Here is a 21,633-nt window from a genome sequence, read left to right on the forward strand (position 1 = left end):
TATTGCCTGTGGAAAGGCTGGAATCATTTTGTTTTTCTGGTAGCATAGAGCTGTTCTTCAGATGCAGCTTATGAATGGTGTGAAATAATTATATTGCTGTGAGGAGTATTCATAATGTCTCTTTCCAGTCTCTGAGTTCCACCACTACTAAAGTATGTTGACTTCAATTCATGTGTTTGATTATTCAGGTTGAAAAAAGAAATGATAATATAATCATTAAGTGCTCCCAAGGAGGGTGTGGTTCACCTGGTTGCCCCAAATATTCAAATATCTGTTAATATGTTTTTAGATACATTTTTATTTTAGAATCTATTTTGTTTGAACTTGGGGTCAACAACCCATTTCATTTATCACTGTTGATTTGAAAGCATAAACATGACTAAACATTACATTTCTAACACCTTCATGTTTCACTTTTCCATCATGAAACAAGATTTGAAATTCACTTTGACATGAGAGGACTTGGTTCCAGATAACTTCCTTTTTCTTATTATTTTAGCACAAATACTGTAACGTGTTTTGAGGTTACACAAAGTGAAAGATATTCAGAACATTTTATTTCTCCTGTTCCAGTAAAATTGGGTTCTCAACTCAGCCTAAACATCTATTGATGATCTTTAGTTGCAGAGAATGTGTGAGGATAGCTTTTGATTTGCATATTTGTCTTTGCTGTGATAGATTTTTTTTTAAGTTCCAAACTTAAAAAGCTTCTCCAATTACAAATTAGTCTAACATCTATTAATTAAGAAGACATAAAGAACCATTACATTCTTGAAGTGATACTCATTTTCAAAATGATTAAAATATGTATTTGAACAAGCCAAGGCATAAAAATAGATTGTGCACTTACATTGTTAACTAGACTTTCCTCTTCAAGATAACTGAGCTGATAACAAGCTAAGCTCCAGGATTAATATCTTATAATAGTGAACTCTTGTTTTGCTCTGAAAATATTCAGTCCCCATTAACAATTTCAGAAGTCGGAAATAGTTTCTCTGCATTTGATACGATATAATACATAATGGTTCTGTCAAACCATGACCTGTCCTGCCATTTTATAGCATCATCACCTTGGGCTACTTATTTAATTTCTCTGAACTTCAGTTTTCTCCTCTGTAATGTGCAGATAGTAGTATTACCTATCTCATAGGATTGCAGTGAGGACTTAAAGAGGAGTGTGTAATTCAAGTGCTTAGCACAGTGCCCAGAGTGAAATACACAAACTAATTTTTAAATTCTTGATATATCTTTAATGGTCAGTGGTGTTCAAAGGATACATATAAGTGTTAAGAGTTCAAAATGCTTTAAAAATTCTTCATCTAAAGGGCTTCCTGAGAGAACAGTGTAGAATGATTGGTGATCCTCAAGAGTGAAACTCTCAGTTTTTATGATGTGATTTTTTTTTTCTTGTAATAATGTTTTCCATATGGGAGACAGTGAGATGCTATATTGACTGAGTTTTAAGAGTTCGTATGTGAGGTGGTTTTGCCATGAAGTAATAGGGAAGCATTTTATAACCCATATGACCGAAACCAAGACTACTGCTGAGCCCATGATGCTTCTTTTCAGTACCGATTTATTTGAATGACCAAAGTTCAAAATTAAATTCTTAGATTTAGTTAGCAAATAATAATAGTAAAACATAGATTCCCCCACCCACAGCTGCTTCGAAGCAAGTCTGCAGGCATAATGTGGTAGAAATAATAGAGTTGACAATTTTCCCCTTCTAGGGTTTTGATAATACCTCATGAGATACTGAAGACTGAAGTACATCCCTATAATAATGTTGTATCATTTCCTTGAAGTGAATGTTATTCCAGGATACTTTTACATTTTTATCATTGCTTTAATCAAATCTTCTGCCACCCTTTTTTTAAGCATCTTCATTTGTATCCATTTTTTCTATAGCCATCTAGTTAAGGAGCTAGGAAAACATTTGCATGATAGGTATTTGGAGTTGTTCTCAGAGCTGAAGTGGTTAGAATTGGGACTGAAAAGAGAATGGCTTTCTGGCAGACTGAAGTTTACAGTATCTTAAGCATTCACCTTCCACAGTTTGTTGCACAGTCATTTCTGTTTGGCGCTTCAGATGCTCTATTACCTTTGAAAAGGTTGCAAACTCTGAGTCAGGAGAAGTCCTACTCTAAATTAGAAACTTCTTAATTTAATTTTATCTGACATATCCTCAGCTCCTGCCTTTCCGTAAGCTCAGGTATGGGGCGGGGAAAGAAGACGTTTTTCAACTGTGCAACATTTTCTGTTCAATTGGGAATAGTGTGATTGTTTAAGATGGATATCTTGCCAAGGCTTTGGCATCTATGCACCAACTAAATAACGAAGTATGAGCATTAATTGCATGGGAAAACTGCCGAATTTTCTCTAATACTCTTCCCCTCCCTGCCCCAACCCCAACCTTATGTAGAAATACTGTTCGTCGTTTGGAAATGATAGGTCAAAATTGCATTTTCTGGAAGAAGCATTTTATTATCATTACTTTGCCTTTGAAGTACAACCTCAAATATTTCTTAAGGTTATCTAGGGAAATGTTAATATTAAAACAATCCAATTATCTCAGTCTTATAAAGGATGACATCTTCAATAGTAAAGCTGTGTTCTTTATCAGATTTTTCTATAAACCAGAGATGATTTGAGGTTCTAGCTGGTATATTAGCATCTATTTTGCTGGCATAATCCATCAACTACTATTTGGTAGGAAGTTTATTTTGAACTGAAATTGAAATTTCATCAAAATTGAAAAGTGGGTTTAAACTAGAATAAATAATGAAATTAAACTCCTAGATATGAGTTTTCTCTTTGGCTTCATCCACTTGAGTCTTAAAAGGCAAAATTATTGGCCCTACTTTGATCAACGCTGTTAAAGTTAGGATTCACTGAGCACAGTGAGTATTAATAAATCTGAATCATGATTGGAATTCTCAGTCCCAAGGCTCCTGATGGCACCTGCAACTTTGGCAGTGTTATATAAGTCTATGTGATTGGTCAGAAACCAGAGCGTGGATGCTTTAGCACAAAACGATCTTGGTAAAACAGTTCAGGTTTTTTGTTTGGTGTTTTTTTTTTTAAGGATTTATTTATTTATTTTACAGAGAGAGTACGTGCATGCATGAGCAGGGGGAGGGGCAGAGAGAGAAAGGGGAAACAGACTGCCACTGAGCGGGGAGCCCAATAAGGGGCTCGATCTCAGGACCCCGAGATCATGACCTGAGCCAAACCAAGAGGTGGGTGCTTAAGCGACTGTGCCACCCAGGTCCCCCAAAGAGTTAAGTTTTAGACTCCTAGAGAGGTGTATCGATTATACATGTATAGGGTATGCTTTGCTTTAAGTTTCTAATTAAGTGTTCCTGCTTCCCTAAAAAATAAAAAGATGCAGGATATGCAGTTGAGGTTAGTACCAAGACCCTTATGAGGTTATTTATTTATTTGTTTTTACTTGAATTTTAATTTGAATGTTTTATGGTAGTCTGTAGTTGTAGTTTAAATTTCAAAACAAGATCTTAGGCTCGGTCATATAAATGAATAGTAAATCGTTGAATTTCCCTTATTTGAGTCAGTGAGGACATTGCTTTGCAATATTTTGCATAATTTTGTTCTTTAGGTAGAAATGCTGTTCTGATCAGTTGACCTGCATTTCTGCATTTCAGCCTTAATTTCAGAGATTCAAGTGATTTGACTAGATTTTGACATGTAACTTTTAAGATGCACTAAATATGTTATATAGAACTATTGAATCACCGTGTTGTACACCTGGAAGTAATATAACACTGTATGTCAACTATACTTTAATTTAAAAATAACAATAAGAAAATAGCATAATGCTCTGGGAGGTATCTGCAATTAGTCTCTTTTTTTAAAATACCCAATGCTCTTACATTTCAGCATATATACTGAAGAATTGGTAGAATTGTATCTCAGTAACTTTAAGATGAAAACAAGTTTCTCTTAGACCCTTACTATAAATTTTTTGGCTAAACTTATCTGTTATTATATCAATCTCACATTATATGGCCTTACAATAGATTTGGAATATGTTTTACTTCTTTTGACTTTTATATACAGAAATTTCTTCCTTTTGGCTTGTCTAATGTTTATTATTTACATTGAATTTATTATATTGAATTAAATACAAATCTTTATGATAGATTTTCCTAGTAAAAATACATTACATATGTTCATTAGTATAATATTAATGTTCATTAGTAACAAAAGATACAAATAAGGACCTCTGAGATAGAGAAAATGAACATTATTACCAATTTGGTAAGGAAGATTATGTTTTCCTTGGACTATGCCCCCATTTCATCCCTAAAGCATATAAATGATATTTGCTTAGGGGAAAAAAATGACTTAAAATTTAGTCAAAGATTAAACATTATTCAAAAGATCAATTGAAGAAACATTTTACTTGACATTCTCAGTTGCAGAATTAAACGATAAGACTTTGGAGTAAGAAAAACTAACTGAAAGCCTTCCTTCTTTCCTTCCTTGACTCTAGATTTTCCATTTTCACCATACTTTGGGAATTTTAAGATTTTATTCAATGTCAAACTCAAATATCTGTATTTTCACAGATTCCCTATGTATTGTGGCTAGTTGGTTTGAGGATATTATTTATGGTAGAATCAGATTTATAAAGACCAGCTAAGAAGCAGTCATAAAAAAACAAATAGTCTAAGAATTGGTTTCGTGGTAACTCTCATTTCCTCCCAAATTTTAATGTACTTATTTGATTTTTCTCCTAGCTTTATGTAATTTGAGAGATCGAATTTGATAGTTTTATGGCAGTTTTGGTGTTTTTGAGTAATGTCATGAATTTTTTTAAAGAATCGGCTTTGGAATTGTGGATACTAAACCCACTTACAAATACACTGAGTTAATTAATAGGTGTACAATCTTAAATGCACCTGAACCACTTTTTGACAAGTGGGTGCCTTGAAAAACATACATGTAACTTCCTTCCCTCTCTCCTTCTACCCCTACTCCAGAAGCATGGAAGAATAATGTAGACGTTTAAGAAAGAATTAGAAGATTACATTGCACAGGGCACACTGAAAAGCATGGCTAATTTAAAAATCCTCTTTAAACATCTTTCTTATTTTTAAGGAGGTATTGCAAGACATGCACAGTCTCTGTTCTTTCTCTTAAACACATGCACACATATGTGCACACATGCTTTCCCTTTTCCTCTGTTTTTCCCGACTTTGATATGTCCCTTCCCCTCTTTTTTCTTCACCTTTCTATGGTCCTTCCTCCTTCTATATCTTGTCTTTCAGATGTTTTCAACTTTTTCTCATATGAAGCACTTTGGCCTTCTTTTGGCCTCTTCTTCCTTTCACTCTACTCAGTTCAGTGGAGATCTCATATACAGCCGCACAAACAAATATTTTCTCCTTTAGAGGACTGAGGGTTGCAAACACGGACATATTCTGTGTAAGGTAGTAGAGGCAGGGATACCTTCCTGGAGAAAATCACACTAACTAAAGTAGCACTGTAAGGTGTTTTTACTTAGCCCCTATGGAGATATGTTCCAGTAGTAATTCCCAGTCAATATATAATTGAATGTATGTTCAGCATCATCTTTATTATCTCTGCACACTTTATAACTGTCTAATAGTGAAGGTAGCTAAGCCTAAACCATGATCCCAAATGCATCTCATGCAGGGTTTTAAGCTACCTTTTTAACCATTCAGATAATTTCATGTTTATTTATACTTTGGAAAATAGTCATACACTTTGTTGGTAATCAGAAGACCTTCAAAAGAAAATGGGCTACTCAAATCAGAAAATATTATAGAAAAAGTAGCCACATTTATATGGTAAATTAATCTTTAACAAAAGTGCCAAAATAATTAAATGGAAAAAGGAAGGTGTTTTCAACAAATGATTTAGAAGCAACTATATATCCATATTTTGAAAAATAAACCCTACCCCTTCCCTCATTATACACAGAATTTACTTGGAATAGATTGTAGACCTAAATGTAAAATCTATGACTATAAGACTTCTAAAAGAAAATATGAGACTATTTTAATGGACTAAGGAGAGGCAAAAATTTATTAGCATATAAAAAGCAATAACTATAAAGGAAAAAAACCAATTAGACTTCATGAAAATTTAAAACTTTTCATTGTTAAGATAAAATAGAAATTATAAGCCACAAACTAGCAGAAAATATTTTTAATACAAGTATTTGACTATATTTGTTATCTGTTGCTGAGTAATAAATCCAAAACTTAGTGGCTTAAAACAATAATATTTCTTGTCACTTATGCTTTCTCTGAATAAGGAATTTGGGAGCAATTTGTCTAGATTGTTCTGACTCAGGGTTTTTCATGAGGTTGCAGTCAGAGGTTGGCTAAAGCCTTAGCCATCTAAGTATGGAAGATTCATTTCTAATGTGGCTCACTAAAATATCTGGTACTGAATGTTGTTGGGAGGCCTCAGATCCTCTTCCTGTAGGCTCTCCACAGTCCTGCCTGAGTGTTCTTTTCAAATGACAGCTGGCTTCCCTCCAACAGAGCAGTGTGCCTTTTATGCCTTTTATGACCTAGCCTCAGAAGTCACACATTATGACTTAAGCTGTCTTCTGTTGGTCATACAGACCAACCCTGATTCATTGTGGAAAGGAACTAGGTCTACATAAGAACGTGAATAATAGCAGGCAAGAATCACTAGGTTACCCAGGTCAGACTCCATTAAAAAAGTCTCATATCCAGGACATATGATGATCAGTGATAAAAAACAAAACAAAACAAACCCAATTAAAAATGGGCAAAAGACTTGGATTTTGCAAATACATAATTTTCTAATAAATACAGAATGCTCAACAACATTGGCCAGCAAGGAAATGCACAATAAAGCCACAATGAGATACTACTACCTACCCATTCAAATGGCTAAAATGAAAAAGACTGGCAACGTTAGTAAGGATGTGGAGTGACTGGAACTCTCATACATTGATGGTATGAGTAAAAAAGGTACAGCAACTTTGAGGAAAGTCAAAATAGACAACAGCTGAAAAGAGCCTGTGTTTATCCATAAAGCAATGAATATGGATTATGATTATAGACAAATTAGAATAAATTATTTCACTTTTATTGATGACTAATAGACTTCTCTACAATAAAAATGAATGAACTACTGAAAAATACAGTATGAATGATTCTCCCCAGCATGACGCTGAGCTAAAGAAACTATACACCAAAGAGTATATACTGGTGATACCATTTATAGAAACTTCCAGAAGAGGCAAAACCAGTCAATGGTATAAAAATATGTTGGGAATTAACTGTGGAGGAGCATAAAAGAAACACTGGAAATGTTTCCAGTGGAAATGTTTGATATCTTGATGGGGATGTGGGTTACTCAGATATACATATTTATAAAACTCATTGTTTTGTATCATTAGATTTGTGCATTTTACTGAAAGTAGATTTTATTTAAAACAAAACAGATACTGAAGTCTAGCTGATATGTTTGCTTTTTTGCAGACATGATTAACAATTGTGAAACTACTCTCTCTATATACTAAGCTTAAGCAAATTAGTAAGTATATTGAAGATAATATGACCAGGTTTCTCCCTGTTGAGAAGGGAATAACAAGTATGTATGGGGTAAGACTACGTTGTACCCCATAGTATTAGAATGAAATTAGAGATACCAATATGAATTCATAGTTTATACTAGACAGATATGAATGTAATCATGAGGAAACATCAGCCTAATTTAAATTGAGGGATAATCTTCAGTATAATTCACTTTTCAAGTCTTTCAAGGTCAAAAAGTACAAAGAGATTTTAAAAAATGGCAGTAGATAACTCCAAAACTACATCTCTCCACTAAGACAGTTGGTAAGCTGGCAAAAGCTATCAATCAACTTTTTCAGATCTCTGGAATCTAACTAGCAAAGGCTTTAAACAACCAGTGGAATGCTTAAAGAAGAAAGAAGATGCTGAAATTTGGTAAGATAAAGTTGTGGTGTTACTTACCTGATGACCATTTCCCCACGCACCAGCACAAATGGCAGCCATAAACCATTCCTGGTACAACTTGCACGTGCCAGAGTGAGCAGTGCAGACCTTCTTCTTGGAGAATATGGATGTGGGCATTGACCTGTCTGGTCAGTGAAGAATCCACTTGCAGGCTTGCTTTTGTTTTGCCTGTGTTGGAACTTCCTTAGAGCTGGGGTGGCCTCCCAAGTAGCATTTGTCAAAAGCATTTAGAATTAAATATACTAGGCACAGCAGCCTGAGACAAGCAGCAAACAAACCAAAAAGCCTGGGAATGAAGAGGCTGCAGCTGGAGATAGTGAGATAACAAGAACTTTGAAGTGCTTTACCATATACTGAGGAATCTGGAAGGCCTTGCATGTCCAGAGCTGAATGAATACTGAGAAGAAACCTTAGCAGTCCCTAAGCTTTCACCTCTGGCTGCCTTTTAGCTTCTATGCAAGCAAAAACTGAAGGCAAAGGCAGTTTTTAAACAGTGGCTAAGCTTTGAAAGAATGCCCAACACAGAGCCAACCTGCAAAGACCTGGGGAGTATTCCATACACACATCTTTGGCTCCAGAAATCTCTGTCAAATCACTAGCTGACAACTAAGGTAATGGAACAGAGACTTGAGTGACTATGCTTGACAGAGCATACAGTATTTACAAAAAGAATTTAGAAAAGTCACTAAAGAAATAACTACAGCTCACACAAGCAGCAGCAACAAATCCTGAGGAGAGGGAGAATCTGATTTCCAGAATTACCACATTATAATATACAAAATGTCCAGTTTTCAGCAACACATTTTGCTTTCAAAGAATAATGTATGGTCCATTTCACAGGAAAAAAAAGAAATAGGAAAGCTCTGACATTACACTTACTACAGACTTTAAATCAATTGTCTTAAATATACTCAATGACCTAAAAGGAACCATAGGCAAATAACTCAAAGGAAACAAGGAGAATGATGTATGAACTAATAGAGAATATCAGCAACGAGAGATTTCAAAAAGTTATCAAGTAGAAATTCTGAAACTGGAAATAAAATAGCCAAAAGAAGAATTTCACCAGAGATATAACAGCAGATTTGAACAGTCAGTAAAAAAAGAATCCATGAACTTGAAGATAGATTAATTAATATTATCACAATGTGAGAAACAGAGAAAAAAGAATAAAGAGAAGTGAACAGAGTTGAAGATACCTTTGTGACATCATTAAGTGTACCAACATATGTATGATAGGAATTGCAGAAGGCAAGGAGAAAAGAGAGCAATATTTGAAGAAACAATGGCTGAGAACTTTATAAATTAATGAAATATGTGAATCTACACTAGGGTAAATTCACAATACCTGCCCTGAGACATATTATAATCAAACTGTCAAAAACTAAGAAAAAGAATCATGAAAGTAAGTGTTGTTAGTAGACATACCCTATTTAAAAAAAAATGCTAACGGGAGCCCTGGGATGCCTGGATGGCTCAGTGAGTTACGCATCTGCCTTCAGCTCAAGTCATGATCCTGGGTTCCTGGGATCGAGTTCTGCATTGGGTTCTTGCTTAGCAGGGAGGCTGCTTCTCCCTTGCCTGCTCTGCCTGCCGCTCCACCCTGCTTGTGCTCTCTTTCTCTCTCTGACAAATAAATTAAAAAATTTTTCTTAAGTGGGGGGCGGTCCTCAAGGCTGAAATGAAAGGACACTAGGTAATAACTTGAAGCTATATGAACAAATGACACCAGTAAACATAACAACGGGGGTAAATAAAAGCCAATGTGATTGTATTTTGGGTTTCTAACTCATTTTTTTCCCCTGTGTGATTTAGAAGACAAATGTGTAAAATAGTAATTATAAATCTGTGCTAATGGGAACACTGTATAAAGATGTAATTTATGAAAGTATTTAAAGAGATAGGGCCCTAGAGGAGCACAGTTTGTTTTAGTATTATGGAAGCTAAGTTGGTATTAATTCAAACTAGATTGTTGTAAATTTAAGATGTAAATTGTAATCTGCAGAGTAGCCTACTAAGAAAATAACTGGTTGGTTCCATTTATATGAAATATCTAAGTGACTCCATAGAGACAGGAAGTAGATTAGGGGCCAGAAGAAAGGGGCAGTGGGGTGTGACTGTTTAACAGGGAAGGGGTTTCCAAATGGGGAAAGTTCTGGAACTAGATAGTGGTGGTAGTCACATAACATTGTGAATGTACCTACTGTCATTGAGTTGTACACTTTTAAAAATTTTATGAATTTATTATAAAATTTATAATTTTAAAATTTATGAAAACATAAACAGTATGATGTTGGCATAAAATAGACAAATCAATGGAATGAGATTGAGAGCCCAGAAATAAACCCACATATTTATAGTCAATTGATTTTCAACAAGGTGTGAAGACCATTCTGTGGTCAAAGAATAGTCTCTTCCACAAATAGTGTGGGGTCAATTGGATATTCACATGCAAAAGAATGAAGTTGGTTCCTTAATTCACATTACATACAAAAATTAACTCAAAATGGATCAATAACGTAAATGTAACAGCTAAAACTACCAAAGTGTTAGAAGAAACATAGGAGTAAACCTTCATAACCTTGGATTTGGTGGTGGAGTCTTAGATATGACATCAAAAGCACAAGCAAATTGAACTTCATCAATATTTAAACCTTTCATGCATCAAAGGATATTATCAAGGTAGTAGAAAGGCGATGCACAGAATGGAGAAAACATTTGCAAATCAATCCTGATAACAGGTTTTGTATCCAGAACACATAAAGAACTAAAAAAAAACAAACAAACAAACAACTTCTACAACTCAATAACAAAAGAACTAATAACACAATTCAAAAAATAGGCAAAGGATTTGAATAGACATTTCTCCAAAGAAGATATACAAATGGCCAACAAATACATGAAATGTGCTCAACATCATTAGGCACTAGGGAAATGTAAATCAAACCACAATGAAATACCACTTCACATGCACTAGAATGGCTACCGTTTTGGGTTTGTTTTTTTTTTTTTAATTTATTTATTTGACAGAGATAGAGACAGCCAGAGAGAGAGGGAACACAAGCAGGGGAAGTGGGAGAGGAAGAAGCAGGCTCACAGCAGAGGAGCCCGATGTGGGGCTCGATCCCAGAACACCGGGATCACGCCCTGAGCTGAAAGGCAGACGCTTAACCGCTGTGCCACCCAGGCACCCCGTTTTTTTGGTTTTTTAGAAGATCTTTATGTAATAGCATGAGCAGGGCGAGGGAGAGGGAGAAGCAGACTCCCCGCTGAGCAGGGAGCCCAACGCAGAGCTGATCCCAGGACCCTGAGATCATGACCTGAGCCAAAGGCAGCCTCTTAATGGACTGAACCACCCAGGAGCCCCAGCTATAATTTTTTTTAAAAAGGAAGATAGTGTTGATGACAGTGTAGAGAAATTGGGACCTTTGTACATTGGTAGTAGTAATGTAAAATGGTGCAGCCACTGTGAGAAACACTTTGGCCATTCCTCAAAAACTTCAACATAGAGTTATGGTATGACCCAGCAGTTCTACTCCTAGGCACATACCCAAAAGAACTGAAAGCAGACAGTGAAATAAATACTTGCACATGAATGTTCACAGTAGCTCTGTTCTCAATAGCCAAAGCTCAAAACAACCCAAGTAGCCTTTAATGGATGAATGGATAAACACAAATTGTGGTATGTATACAATGGAATATTATTTGGTGATTAAAAGGAATGAAGTACTAATTGATGCTCAACATGGATGATCCTAGAAAACATGTTACGTGAAAGAAGCAAAACCTAAAGGACCACATATTGTATGGTTAAAATGGTGAATTTATGTTACATAGATTTTACTACGATCAAAAATAATAATAAACCTCCAAAGGAAAAAATAAAGAAGGGCCAAAAAAGCCGTTTTGGGATTACAGAGATTGAAGAGACGTGACAACTAATGCCACATGATTGTGGATTTCATCTTGGGCTGGGGTGAAAATAGTTAAAAAGGAAATTACTGGATTTAAATTTAAATTTAGTTAACTAAATTTAAAAGACTGGATTAGATAATAGTATGTATCAGTATTAAATATCCTGGTTTTATTAAATTTATGCTATGGTATTTAAAAGAATGTCTTTGTTCATAGGAAGTATATAGTGAAATATTTAAATGTGAAGGGACATGTGTATTAAACTTTCAGAGGTATAAAAGAATATGTATATAAAATGATAAAGCAACTAAGGTAGTATGTAAACTATTGGTGAATGTGGGTAAAAAGTATATGAGGAAAGGTATATGATGATTTCTTATATTGATCTTTCTGCTTTTCTGAGTTTGAAATTATATCAGAATTAAAAGTTACCAACAGAATTAATCTTTTTTTCATCTTTGGAACAGCAGCATAGTCCAGATGATTGTTAGAAAAAAATACTGTTAGATATGCTTCTTTGTCTTAGCTGCCACTTTTCACTCTGTCTCTAAGACGTGTGTGTTTCTCAACTTCTGGATCCCTGGATCCAGGGATTCTGGAAGCTGGCTTATAGCAATCTCTCTGTACAATCATTACATAATTAATGCAAAGTACTCAGCTTTTATACATATTTATTGTTCTAGCTAGTAATGTTATGCCTTGGGGAGCCTATTCTCATTTTATGTATTTTTTTTATTTACATACTTTATTTTTGCGGTATCTTGTATAATGTAAAAAATGTAAACATTTGTTTCCCTTTTTTGAGAAACTAAAATGTTAACTTCCCAGCGAAAGGCTTTGCTGCTCTAGTTCTCTTCCAGTAGTGTTTGTTTGTTTGTTTGTTTGTTTGTTTGTTTTTAGTCTGAAATTTGTGTTCAGTATCTCGGTAGAAGATCAAGTGTGATACGAGATCTAACCTAAATTTGAACACATTGGACTATGTGCTCATTTTTGTTGTCAGTTCAAAGAAGTAATCTCTAAATGCTGTCAAACAGGACCATGCTTTCTGTCCACCACAGATGAGTCCTTTCCTAACTAGAACATGCCATCAGAACCTCACTGCTTTGTTAGCATTGAACTGTGGACTTTTTACCTGTCTATGCTGACCATTTCATATGAATAAGCAAATACCCAATAGAGGCTATTTTGGATAGGTTTATTAAGAAGACCGTGATGATTCATTTGGTACTTGTATTTTCAATTGGTTAACTAGTTTTCTTTCTTTTGTGATGTATAATGGGATCCTCACTAGACAGAGGTAACCTATTGGATAGCTGTATACTTGGATGCTGGTGTGGTGGTGCTTGTTGGTTTAGTTTTCATGATACTCCTCCTGAGGTTATGCTTGCAATGCTGCTGCTTATTTTATGCTTGCATGACATTATTACTTTGATTGCTCTTTGTTGGTTTGGGTTTTTAAAACCTCCTGTTTCTATTTTTGGTACCCAGAATAATTTCTTAACTATCTTTAGTTGGTCCAGAACTTATGGAAATTAGTTCCAAGTCTAACTCTTTGGTGGATCCTTTTCAGTTTTTGAAAATATCTTCAATGTCAACCACTAAGTTTATCATTTGGCTAGAAATTCAGAAAACAGGGTAGCTTTGCTTAAACATGCAGGAGAAGACCACTTGCCAGACAGGCCGTTACTAAGGCTAAGCATTAACTCTTTGTGAGTTTTACAGATTAAAGAAAATTAATATACACTTAGAATAAAATCTAAGTTTTAGAGGAGTTTCATCAAATAGCTGAAACTTAGGAGCCTCCAGCAAAATGTCAATAAATACAACTAAATTAAATCATGCCTAAATCTTAGCATGCATGTCTGATTTGCTATTATCTCTCAGAGGTGCTGTTTGCTCTGCAAACTGTCCTACATTCCAAACCTAAGATTCTTGGGGATCAAAAGGTAAAAATTAAAATTAGTATTTCAGAAATTAGTTTTCTGAGCATTTGTGTGGTCCTTGAAAATAGTTGCTTACCTCTTCATTTCTGATCACTAGTAGTATAGTTTTTCTTGGGCAATTAGCTGACTTCGTTTGGGCAAATTGTACTGATCTCATTTTTTTTGTTTTTGGTTTTGGTTTTTCTACTTTATGTGTCTCTATAGAAAAAGGTGGATTGTTTTTATTTTTATTTTTTTGAAGTTTTTATTTTAATTCCAGTATAGTTAACATACTGTGTTATATTAGTTTCAGGTATAAAAGATAGTCATTCAACAATTCAGGTGGATTTTTTGTTTTGTTTTTTAATAATATTTTTTATTATATTAGTCACCATACAGTACATCCCTAGTTTTTGATGTAAAGTTCCATGATTCATTAGTTGCGTATAACACCCAGTGCACCATGCAGTATGTGACCTCCTTACTACCCATCACCAGCCTATCCCATTCAGGTGGATTGTTTTTAAACCCGAGAAACAAAACCAGTCCTGAAGTGGGCCAGTATATGTCAAATAGCAGGAGTTCATAAAACTGAAATTATTTTCTAGTGTTCATATTAAGCCAGTGTTGAGTGTTCATATTAAGCCAGTGTTGAAACAAACAAACAAAATCATCTTTTGTCTTATAATTTTAATCATCTTGAAAACTGTAAAGGATCCATTAATTTGGAATGGCCATCAGAGAATTGCTTATGATAAATAACATAAAACTGTCACATAAATGGTAATTCATCTCTAACTTTCTATGTTCTCATTCTGCTATGTCTTCTTTTTATCTTTTGGTGGGACCCATTTATAATAGAAAATAGCCCAGGAACGAGAAAAATTTGCTGATGAAGGCAGTATATTTTATACCCTTGGAGAATGTGGACTCATATCCTTTTCGGACTACATTTTCCTCACAACTGTTCTTTCTAGTAAGTATAAACTTTTCTTTTTATTCGTTTATAGGGAGCATACAGGACTATTTAAAAAGTTGATTGGAGGGGGAAACAGGACATGTTTGTAAAGTTAATGAATTATACGTTTCATATAATTTCATTTGTTTGAATTCTGTGTAACTTGTGTATAGAAGCACCTGAGAAAGAGGAAGAAAAATAAAGTATCAAGGTAAAGTTAAGAAAAAAACGACTGTGAGGGGCGCTTGGGTGGCAGAGCGGTTGAGCATCTGCCTTCGGCTCAGGGCGTGATCCCAGCAATCTGGGATCAAGTCCCACATCAGGCTCTTCCGCTATGAGCCTGCTTCTTCCTCTCCCACTCCTCCCGCTTGTGTTCCCTCTCTCGCTCTCTGTCTCTATCTTTGTCAAATAAATAAATAAAATCTTAAAAAAAAAAAAAAAAAGAAAAAAACGACTGTGAAGTTAAATCTGCCTAAGTGTTTGAAGCCCTGTATTCTGTGAAAATAGATTATACGTTGCCTGGTCCTATAGCCTTTATTAATGTTTCTACTTCCCCATTAAAAAATTTATTGATTTATCATCTTTTCACTAAAGAAGAAAATTGGCTCAGTTTTTCTAATTGTGTTGCATATTCACGTTTGAGTCTTAGAGCATTACTCCTTAAAACACAAAATTCTAGCTTGACTCATTTAAAGCACTGATGAGGGGCGCCTGGGTGGCACAGTGGTTAGGCGTCTGCCTTCGGCTCAGGGCGTGATTCCGGCGTTATGGGATCGAGCCCCACATCAGGCTCTTCCGCTATGAGCCTGCTTCTTCCTCTCCCACTCCCCCTGCTTGTGTTCCCTCTCTCGCTGGCTGTCTCTATCTCTGTCGAATAAATAAATAAAATCTTTAAAAAAAAAAAAAAAAAGCACTGATGAATTGATGAGTTTTTTAAGCTAAACAATTTGGTTGATAAGTATGCTACTCGACATGTTTTTTTTTTTTCTAACCATTCAGAAAAAACAAACCAAAAGATTGTATGTTTCTAGCTTTCTGTTTATAGGTTATTAAAATCTACCTAACTTAGGGCCTTAGTTAAGTGTCTGCCTGCTGTTTGGGTTAGGTTCTGGGATGGAGCCCTGCAATCGGCTCCTTGCTCTGCGGGGAGCCTGCTTCTCTCTCTCCCTCTGCCGGCTGCTTCCCTTGCTTGTACACATGCTCTCTCTCTCTCCAATAAATAAATAAAATCATTTCAAAAATCTACCAAAATTGAACCAAAGAGATCTGATTTGTAAGTTTGAAAGAGGTGATCTGAAATTTTTTTCATGTGTGACATATCAAACAAAAATAACTATTCTTCCTTCCCTTCTCTAGGCTAGTCATCTAGAAAGATAAAACTTTAAGGTAGTTTTTAATAAATGACATACAGGATACACAGTTCCTGCTGTAGCTCTGACCACTCTTACCCTTCTTCCCTCCATTGACAGAAAAATGAAGAAATATAGGCTAATATGCTTTACCACAACTGTCTTTGGGATACCAAAGTGTCTGAATAAATTTATATGGTGGACCAGTGCTCTAACAATGTAGATATATATCGATTTGTTATGACGATCCAAAATAGTGAACTAAATAAAAGAACATTTATGTTCTTGAGTATTGTTAAAGTTAAGTTGTTATTTTGGTTTTCCAAAATAGGTAGGGCATGGTTTTCCAAAATAGACTTCAGTTCAAATCCTGGCCCCACCACTTCTTGGCTTTGTGATTAGGGGCAAGTTAGTGAACTTATTCATCTGTTTTGTTTATAAAATGAAGGTGGCAATAATACCAAACCCAAATTATTTATTTGGGATTATGAGATCATGAATATAAAGTACTTAGTTCAGTGCCTAGTATTTAGTAGGTGTACAGTCTGCCTGGGTTTTTATTCTTGATATCCTGTCACAGAATGCCATTTCATATCTGATTTTAAAGATCCATAAATCTTGTGTTAAAAAAAAACACCAGCAGAATTGGTAGGAGGTTTTAAGCCTTTTTTGTGACTTTGAATAGAATTTGCATTCAATAGGCATGATGTGGCAGAAAGAGTACTGCATTAAATGAAGAGACCAACTTAGAGAACTGTACTGATATATATACCATATATAATGGCAGTAGTCCCTGTAAATGTTTGTTGAGCTGAAATGAGATTTTAATTGTATCCACTACTCAGTCCTGTTACCTTCATATCTTTCAAAGTATCAGAAGTACCATAGAGCAGAACCTTCAGATTACCGGGGACACTGTAACCGCTTTAATGCAACCATTTTAGAGTAGGTAAAAAGCACACTGACCCTTAAATTCTGGAAACCACTCTAAGTAGCTTTACTGGTCCAGACACCTTTACCTCTTGATGGTCAGCTCCTAGCTTAAACATGGTAGGTGATTTACAGAAAGTGCTTAGTATTACAATGTCACATACAGGTGACCCTTGAATAACTCTGAGGTCAAGAGTGCTGACACTCCCTCTTCACCCCCACAGTTGAAAATCTGTATATAACTATTGATTCCCCCGAAACTAACTACTAATAGCCTACTGTTGACTGGAAACCTTACCGATAACATAAATTCAATTAGCACGTATTTTGTATATGTATTATATACCGTATTCTTACAATAAAGTAAGCTAGAAAAGAAAATGTTATTAATATATTCATAAGGAAGAGAAAATACATTTATAGTACTGTACCATATAAAAAAAATTTCACATATAAGTGGACCCCCCCAGTTCAAGTCTGTGTTGTTCAAGGGTCACCTGTACTTTCTATATGGTCAGGAATGAAAAAAATATAATAGGATATGAGTTTGAGATTTTCTCTTTGTATCAGTGGTTTTAAGCATTTTGCTTAAAATATGCCTCTCGTGTTTCTTAACCTTAGCACTATTGACGTTGGAGGCAGGTTAATATTTTGCTGTGGGGGCTGTCCTGTGCGTTTTAAGAGGTTTAGCAACATTACAGGTTTCTACCCACTAGATTCCAGTAGCACACCCATTCCCCTCTCTCAGCTGTGACAATCAAAAATGTTTTCAGGATTGCAAAATACCCCCTGGGGATTAAGAATGGGAAGGAATCATCCCTGGTTGAGAGCCATTACCCTAGTTTGGGGGCAGAGTTTTTTGTTTCATTTGTGTTATTATGAGCCTTGATGTAGTGTTCATGTTTCCCATCTTGGAGTTCTTTAACTTTCTGGATCTGTGGGTTTATAGTTTTCATCCAATTTGGAAAAAATTCTGGCATTATTTCTTGAGATACTTTTTTTTCTCTTTCTTCTCCTTTGGGGACTTCAGTTACACATATATTTTCCTCACATCAACCTTACAATGTTTGTACTATTACTATCTTCATTTTACAGGTGAGGAAATTGAGGCATACAGAGGGTTACATACAAAACGTTTGCTCCAAGTCCCAGAGTAAGTAGATGATTTAGGGTTTGAACCCAGGCCGACTGCAGCATCTAGGCTCCTGTTGATTGGCTTTACATCTGTGGTCACATGTTTAGCAATGATAAGCCATTAACTTACATAGGGCCTCTTCTCTCTCTCAGGCTGGCTGTGGGAAGGTTGATCATAAACTCTCCTGTAGATAACTGGCAGTTCAAGCATTCTTGTAATCTGACTGTTGCACATTGTATTGTCCACTTATCCAGCAAACCATGGGGGAAATGTGTCACAGGAATTACACTGAGATCATTTCTTTCCCATGTCCTAGCTTGCTGCTAGGATGATAGGAAATGAGGCTCTCAGTGGATCATCTTCCTTGTGGTTAACAAGATTTCATTACAATGTAGATATATTAAGTGGTTCCCAAATCGTCCTGCAGGAGAGAAAGCAATTCTTTAAACACTAGAAGATTTGCCAAGGAGTGGTTTGGGACGAGGAGATGTGCATTAACAGATTCATTAATCTAGTACTCTGGTGGACAACAGGCACTGTCCTGATGATTTCCAACAGAAAACCAGCAGAGCAATGTAAAACAGCATTACCCAGGGGCGCCTGGGTGGCTCAGTCATTAAGCGTCTGCCTTCATCTCAGGGCGTGATCCCAGAGTTCTGGGATCGAGCCCAACATCAGACTCCTCCGCTGGAAGCCTGCTTCTCCCTCTCCCACTCCCCCTGCTTGTGTTCCCTCTCTCACTGGCTGTCTCTATCTCTGTCAAATGAATAAATAAAATCTTAAAAAAAAACAAAACAAAACAGCATTACCCAGACAATGCAAGACTGTCATTAAGTAGCTTGGGTTTTTTTTCCAAAATTGATGGACTCAGTAGTGTTCAAGAAATTGCCATCATTTTAAAGAATATGAACTCTCTGCCCAAATGGATTGACATTTGGGACCTCCACATACTTTAAAAGCTCTACCATGTTGTCTGTAATAAAATTTGACAGCTATATATAGCAAATCATTCATTTCCTTTCTCAATTTATAATTACTCCTCCTAAAAATAAAAGCATGAAAGCTGCTCTTCTGAGGTGCTTGACTGGCTTAGCCAGTGAGGCATGTAGCTGTTCATCTTGGGGTCATGATTTCGAGCCCCACACTGGACATAGAACTTAATTTAAAAGAAAAAAAAAAAGTAGGCAATGATGTAAAATAAAACTGGTTACCCTTATTTGAAAAAAAAGAAATAAAGAAAGCGGCTTTTCTTTAAAAAGCATGTTATATAAATATTTAAAAGGCATGTTGTTGTAATTTCACCCATTAAATAGAGTCAGTTCTTCTTATTTAAACTTTTTAGAAGTTTGATTTTTAGCTAAACAGGAGTATCTTGGATATACACCAAGAATAACAACCAATTTGACAGCAATATCTTGTGCTTATAATCAGCAGTGACATGAATTTCACAGTCTTCTCTGTATGTGCTTTGGATAATGGGGGCCCGTTTTGGCCAATCTGAAATTTTTTAAACACCTTTAAAAGTTTTAAACACTGTCACACACACACACACGCACTTAAACATACATACCTCCTAAACCCCTTTCCTGCTTTATTTTTTCTCCTTGGTACTTACCAGTATTTATCATTCTATATAATTGGTTTCTTTTTCTTATGATTACCTAGAATACAAGTTGCATGACAATGATCACAGGTTTATAATGATATTCGCTACAAATTTGTAATGGTATTCAGTATAGATATATCTATTCTATATAAAGCATTGAGGTAGAGTAACAAAAGAATATAAGATTTTTTTCAATTTTCTCCAAAAGGAAGTTTAGCGAATGTAAGACTCGGCTTTGCTGTTTATACCCTAAATTGAAAACATTTCTTGTACCTGTTGTCTTTAGTCTGCAGCCAGTACCAATGGAATGAGGAAAACATGTTTTTAAATTAATCAATTTCCACACAAGCGTGGCTTCTTATAATTTAGAATTCAGGTATTTGTATCCCTCCTTTATTCCTAATTCGTACATTCTGTTGCTTTATGACATATCTCTGTGATCAGGTTTGATGAGTTAACTTGAAGAATTTTCTACATGAGCCTTAGCATCTGCATTAAGTAGAATATTAAGCATTTAATAAATAGCTACTTATTAATAAAATAAATCCAGATTTATTCTAAGCAAGATAAAGAAATTGTTAATAATTACTATTATTAAATAATTTCCAAAAAGCCTCTGATCCTTAAAGTAGGTTAATAAGAATTAAATGGGAATGTTGAAGCATGATTATTAATGGCTTAATTCTCTGTACTTACCAACTGCAACATTAGCTGATGGTCTTAAATCTTACAATAGAAGTCAGAGATTTTTCTCATAACTAGGTACAGAGAAAGGTCATCCAGATTTATCTAGAATGCTACACAGCATTTATTGATTTGTATCTTTCTTGCTAATGCTGAGATTCATTAGGTAATGATGGTATGACTTAGGATCTGGATCTTAGCCACTGACAATTATGAAATATTTATTTTTGTGCTCTTTGTCTCCATATGTGTTCTAACTGAAGTTGTTAGCCCTGTGGCCTAATAACATGAAAACAATTCTAGATAACTTAAGGAAGGAATAATAAAACAATCATAAAAGTTGACTATTAAGGATCTTCCTTCCTACCTACTATTAATCTTTGAAAAGCCATCAGAAAAATCAAAAGCAAAAAATGCTACGACATGTTCAGTACCTAGGAACAGACCTAATCAAAGTCAGGCATAATTCAGTGTATTCTGATTTTGATTCCCTCTTTCAATTTTGAGGAATCAGTGGAGAAATTGAATTAAGTGATTTTCACTATAGCAGGATTTGACATACTGACAGTTAAACCACATTCTCATTGTGATGCTTATTTCTCACAAACCTTTTAGAAATTGCAACAGCATTCAAGTGAAAGTTTATATTTTATTTCTCTTGCACATGACTTGGAAATAGTGGTGCTGGTCAATACCATTCCATCTAATAAAAATGTTACAGAAGTTATAGATGAAAATGTTTTTCAGCCTGAGTGATCTGTTGAAAAATTCAGGCAAGGCAGCATACTGAGATATAGCAACAGGTTTAAGGCAGTTACAAATCTTTTTATTAGGACATTGGAGTTGGGGAAGTTACAGAAAAAATTTGGTTTAGCTAGTAATCTGCGTAAGTTTTTTATGTCTAGGATTATCTACCATTGCTAAATTGACATTATGAGGAGTAAGACAAAGCAGATAAAAGGCTGATCTTATTCTATGTTATTTCTCTGTAAGGGATGCTTCGAATTTTAGAAATACCATTTGCATGTTCTAAAGCCAAAAGTATTTCATTGTGCTTATTACCAGTAACTTCTTTCTCTGGCATTACCTGTTCTTAAGGTTAATTTGTTGATTTTATAATCAGCT

At 35.2% G+C, this 21,633-nt stretch overlaps 1 protein-coding gene across 4 annotated transcripts in view; it reads left to right on the top strand.

The window, feature by feature from the left end:
* MICU1 (mitochondrial calcium uptake 1) overlaps positions 1–21,633 on the top strand; it is a 233,748-nt gene that overhangs the window by 110,075 nt on the left and 102,040 nt on the right. For all 4 annotated transcript variants that reach the window (XM_045783578.2, XM_045783582.2, XM_045783581.2 and 1 more), the window contains one exon: positions 14,708–14,822. In XM_045783578.2, coding sequence (XP_045639534.2) covers positions 14,708–14,822 — 115 coding nt within the window. The remainder of the gene's footprint in view (positions 1–14,707; positions 14,823–21,633) is intronic.

This window comes from Ursus americanus, chromosome 6 (genome assembly GCF_024610735.1).
Source record: "Ursus americanus isolate L20-20 chromosome 6, mUrsAme1.1.p, whole genome shotgun sequence".
Lineage (NCBI taxonomy): Eukaryota > Metazoa > Chordata > Mammalia > Carnivora > Ursidae > Ursus > Ursus americanus.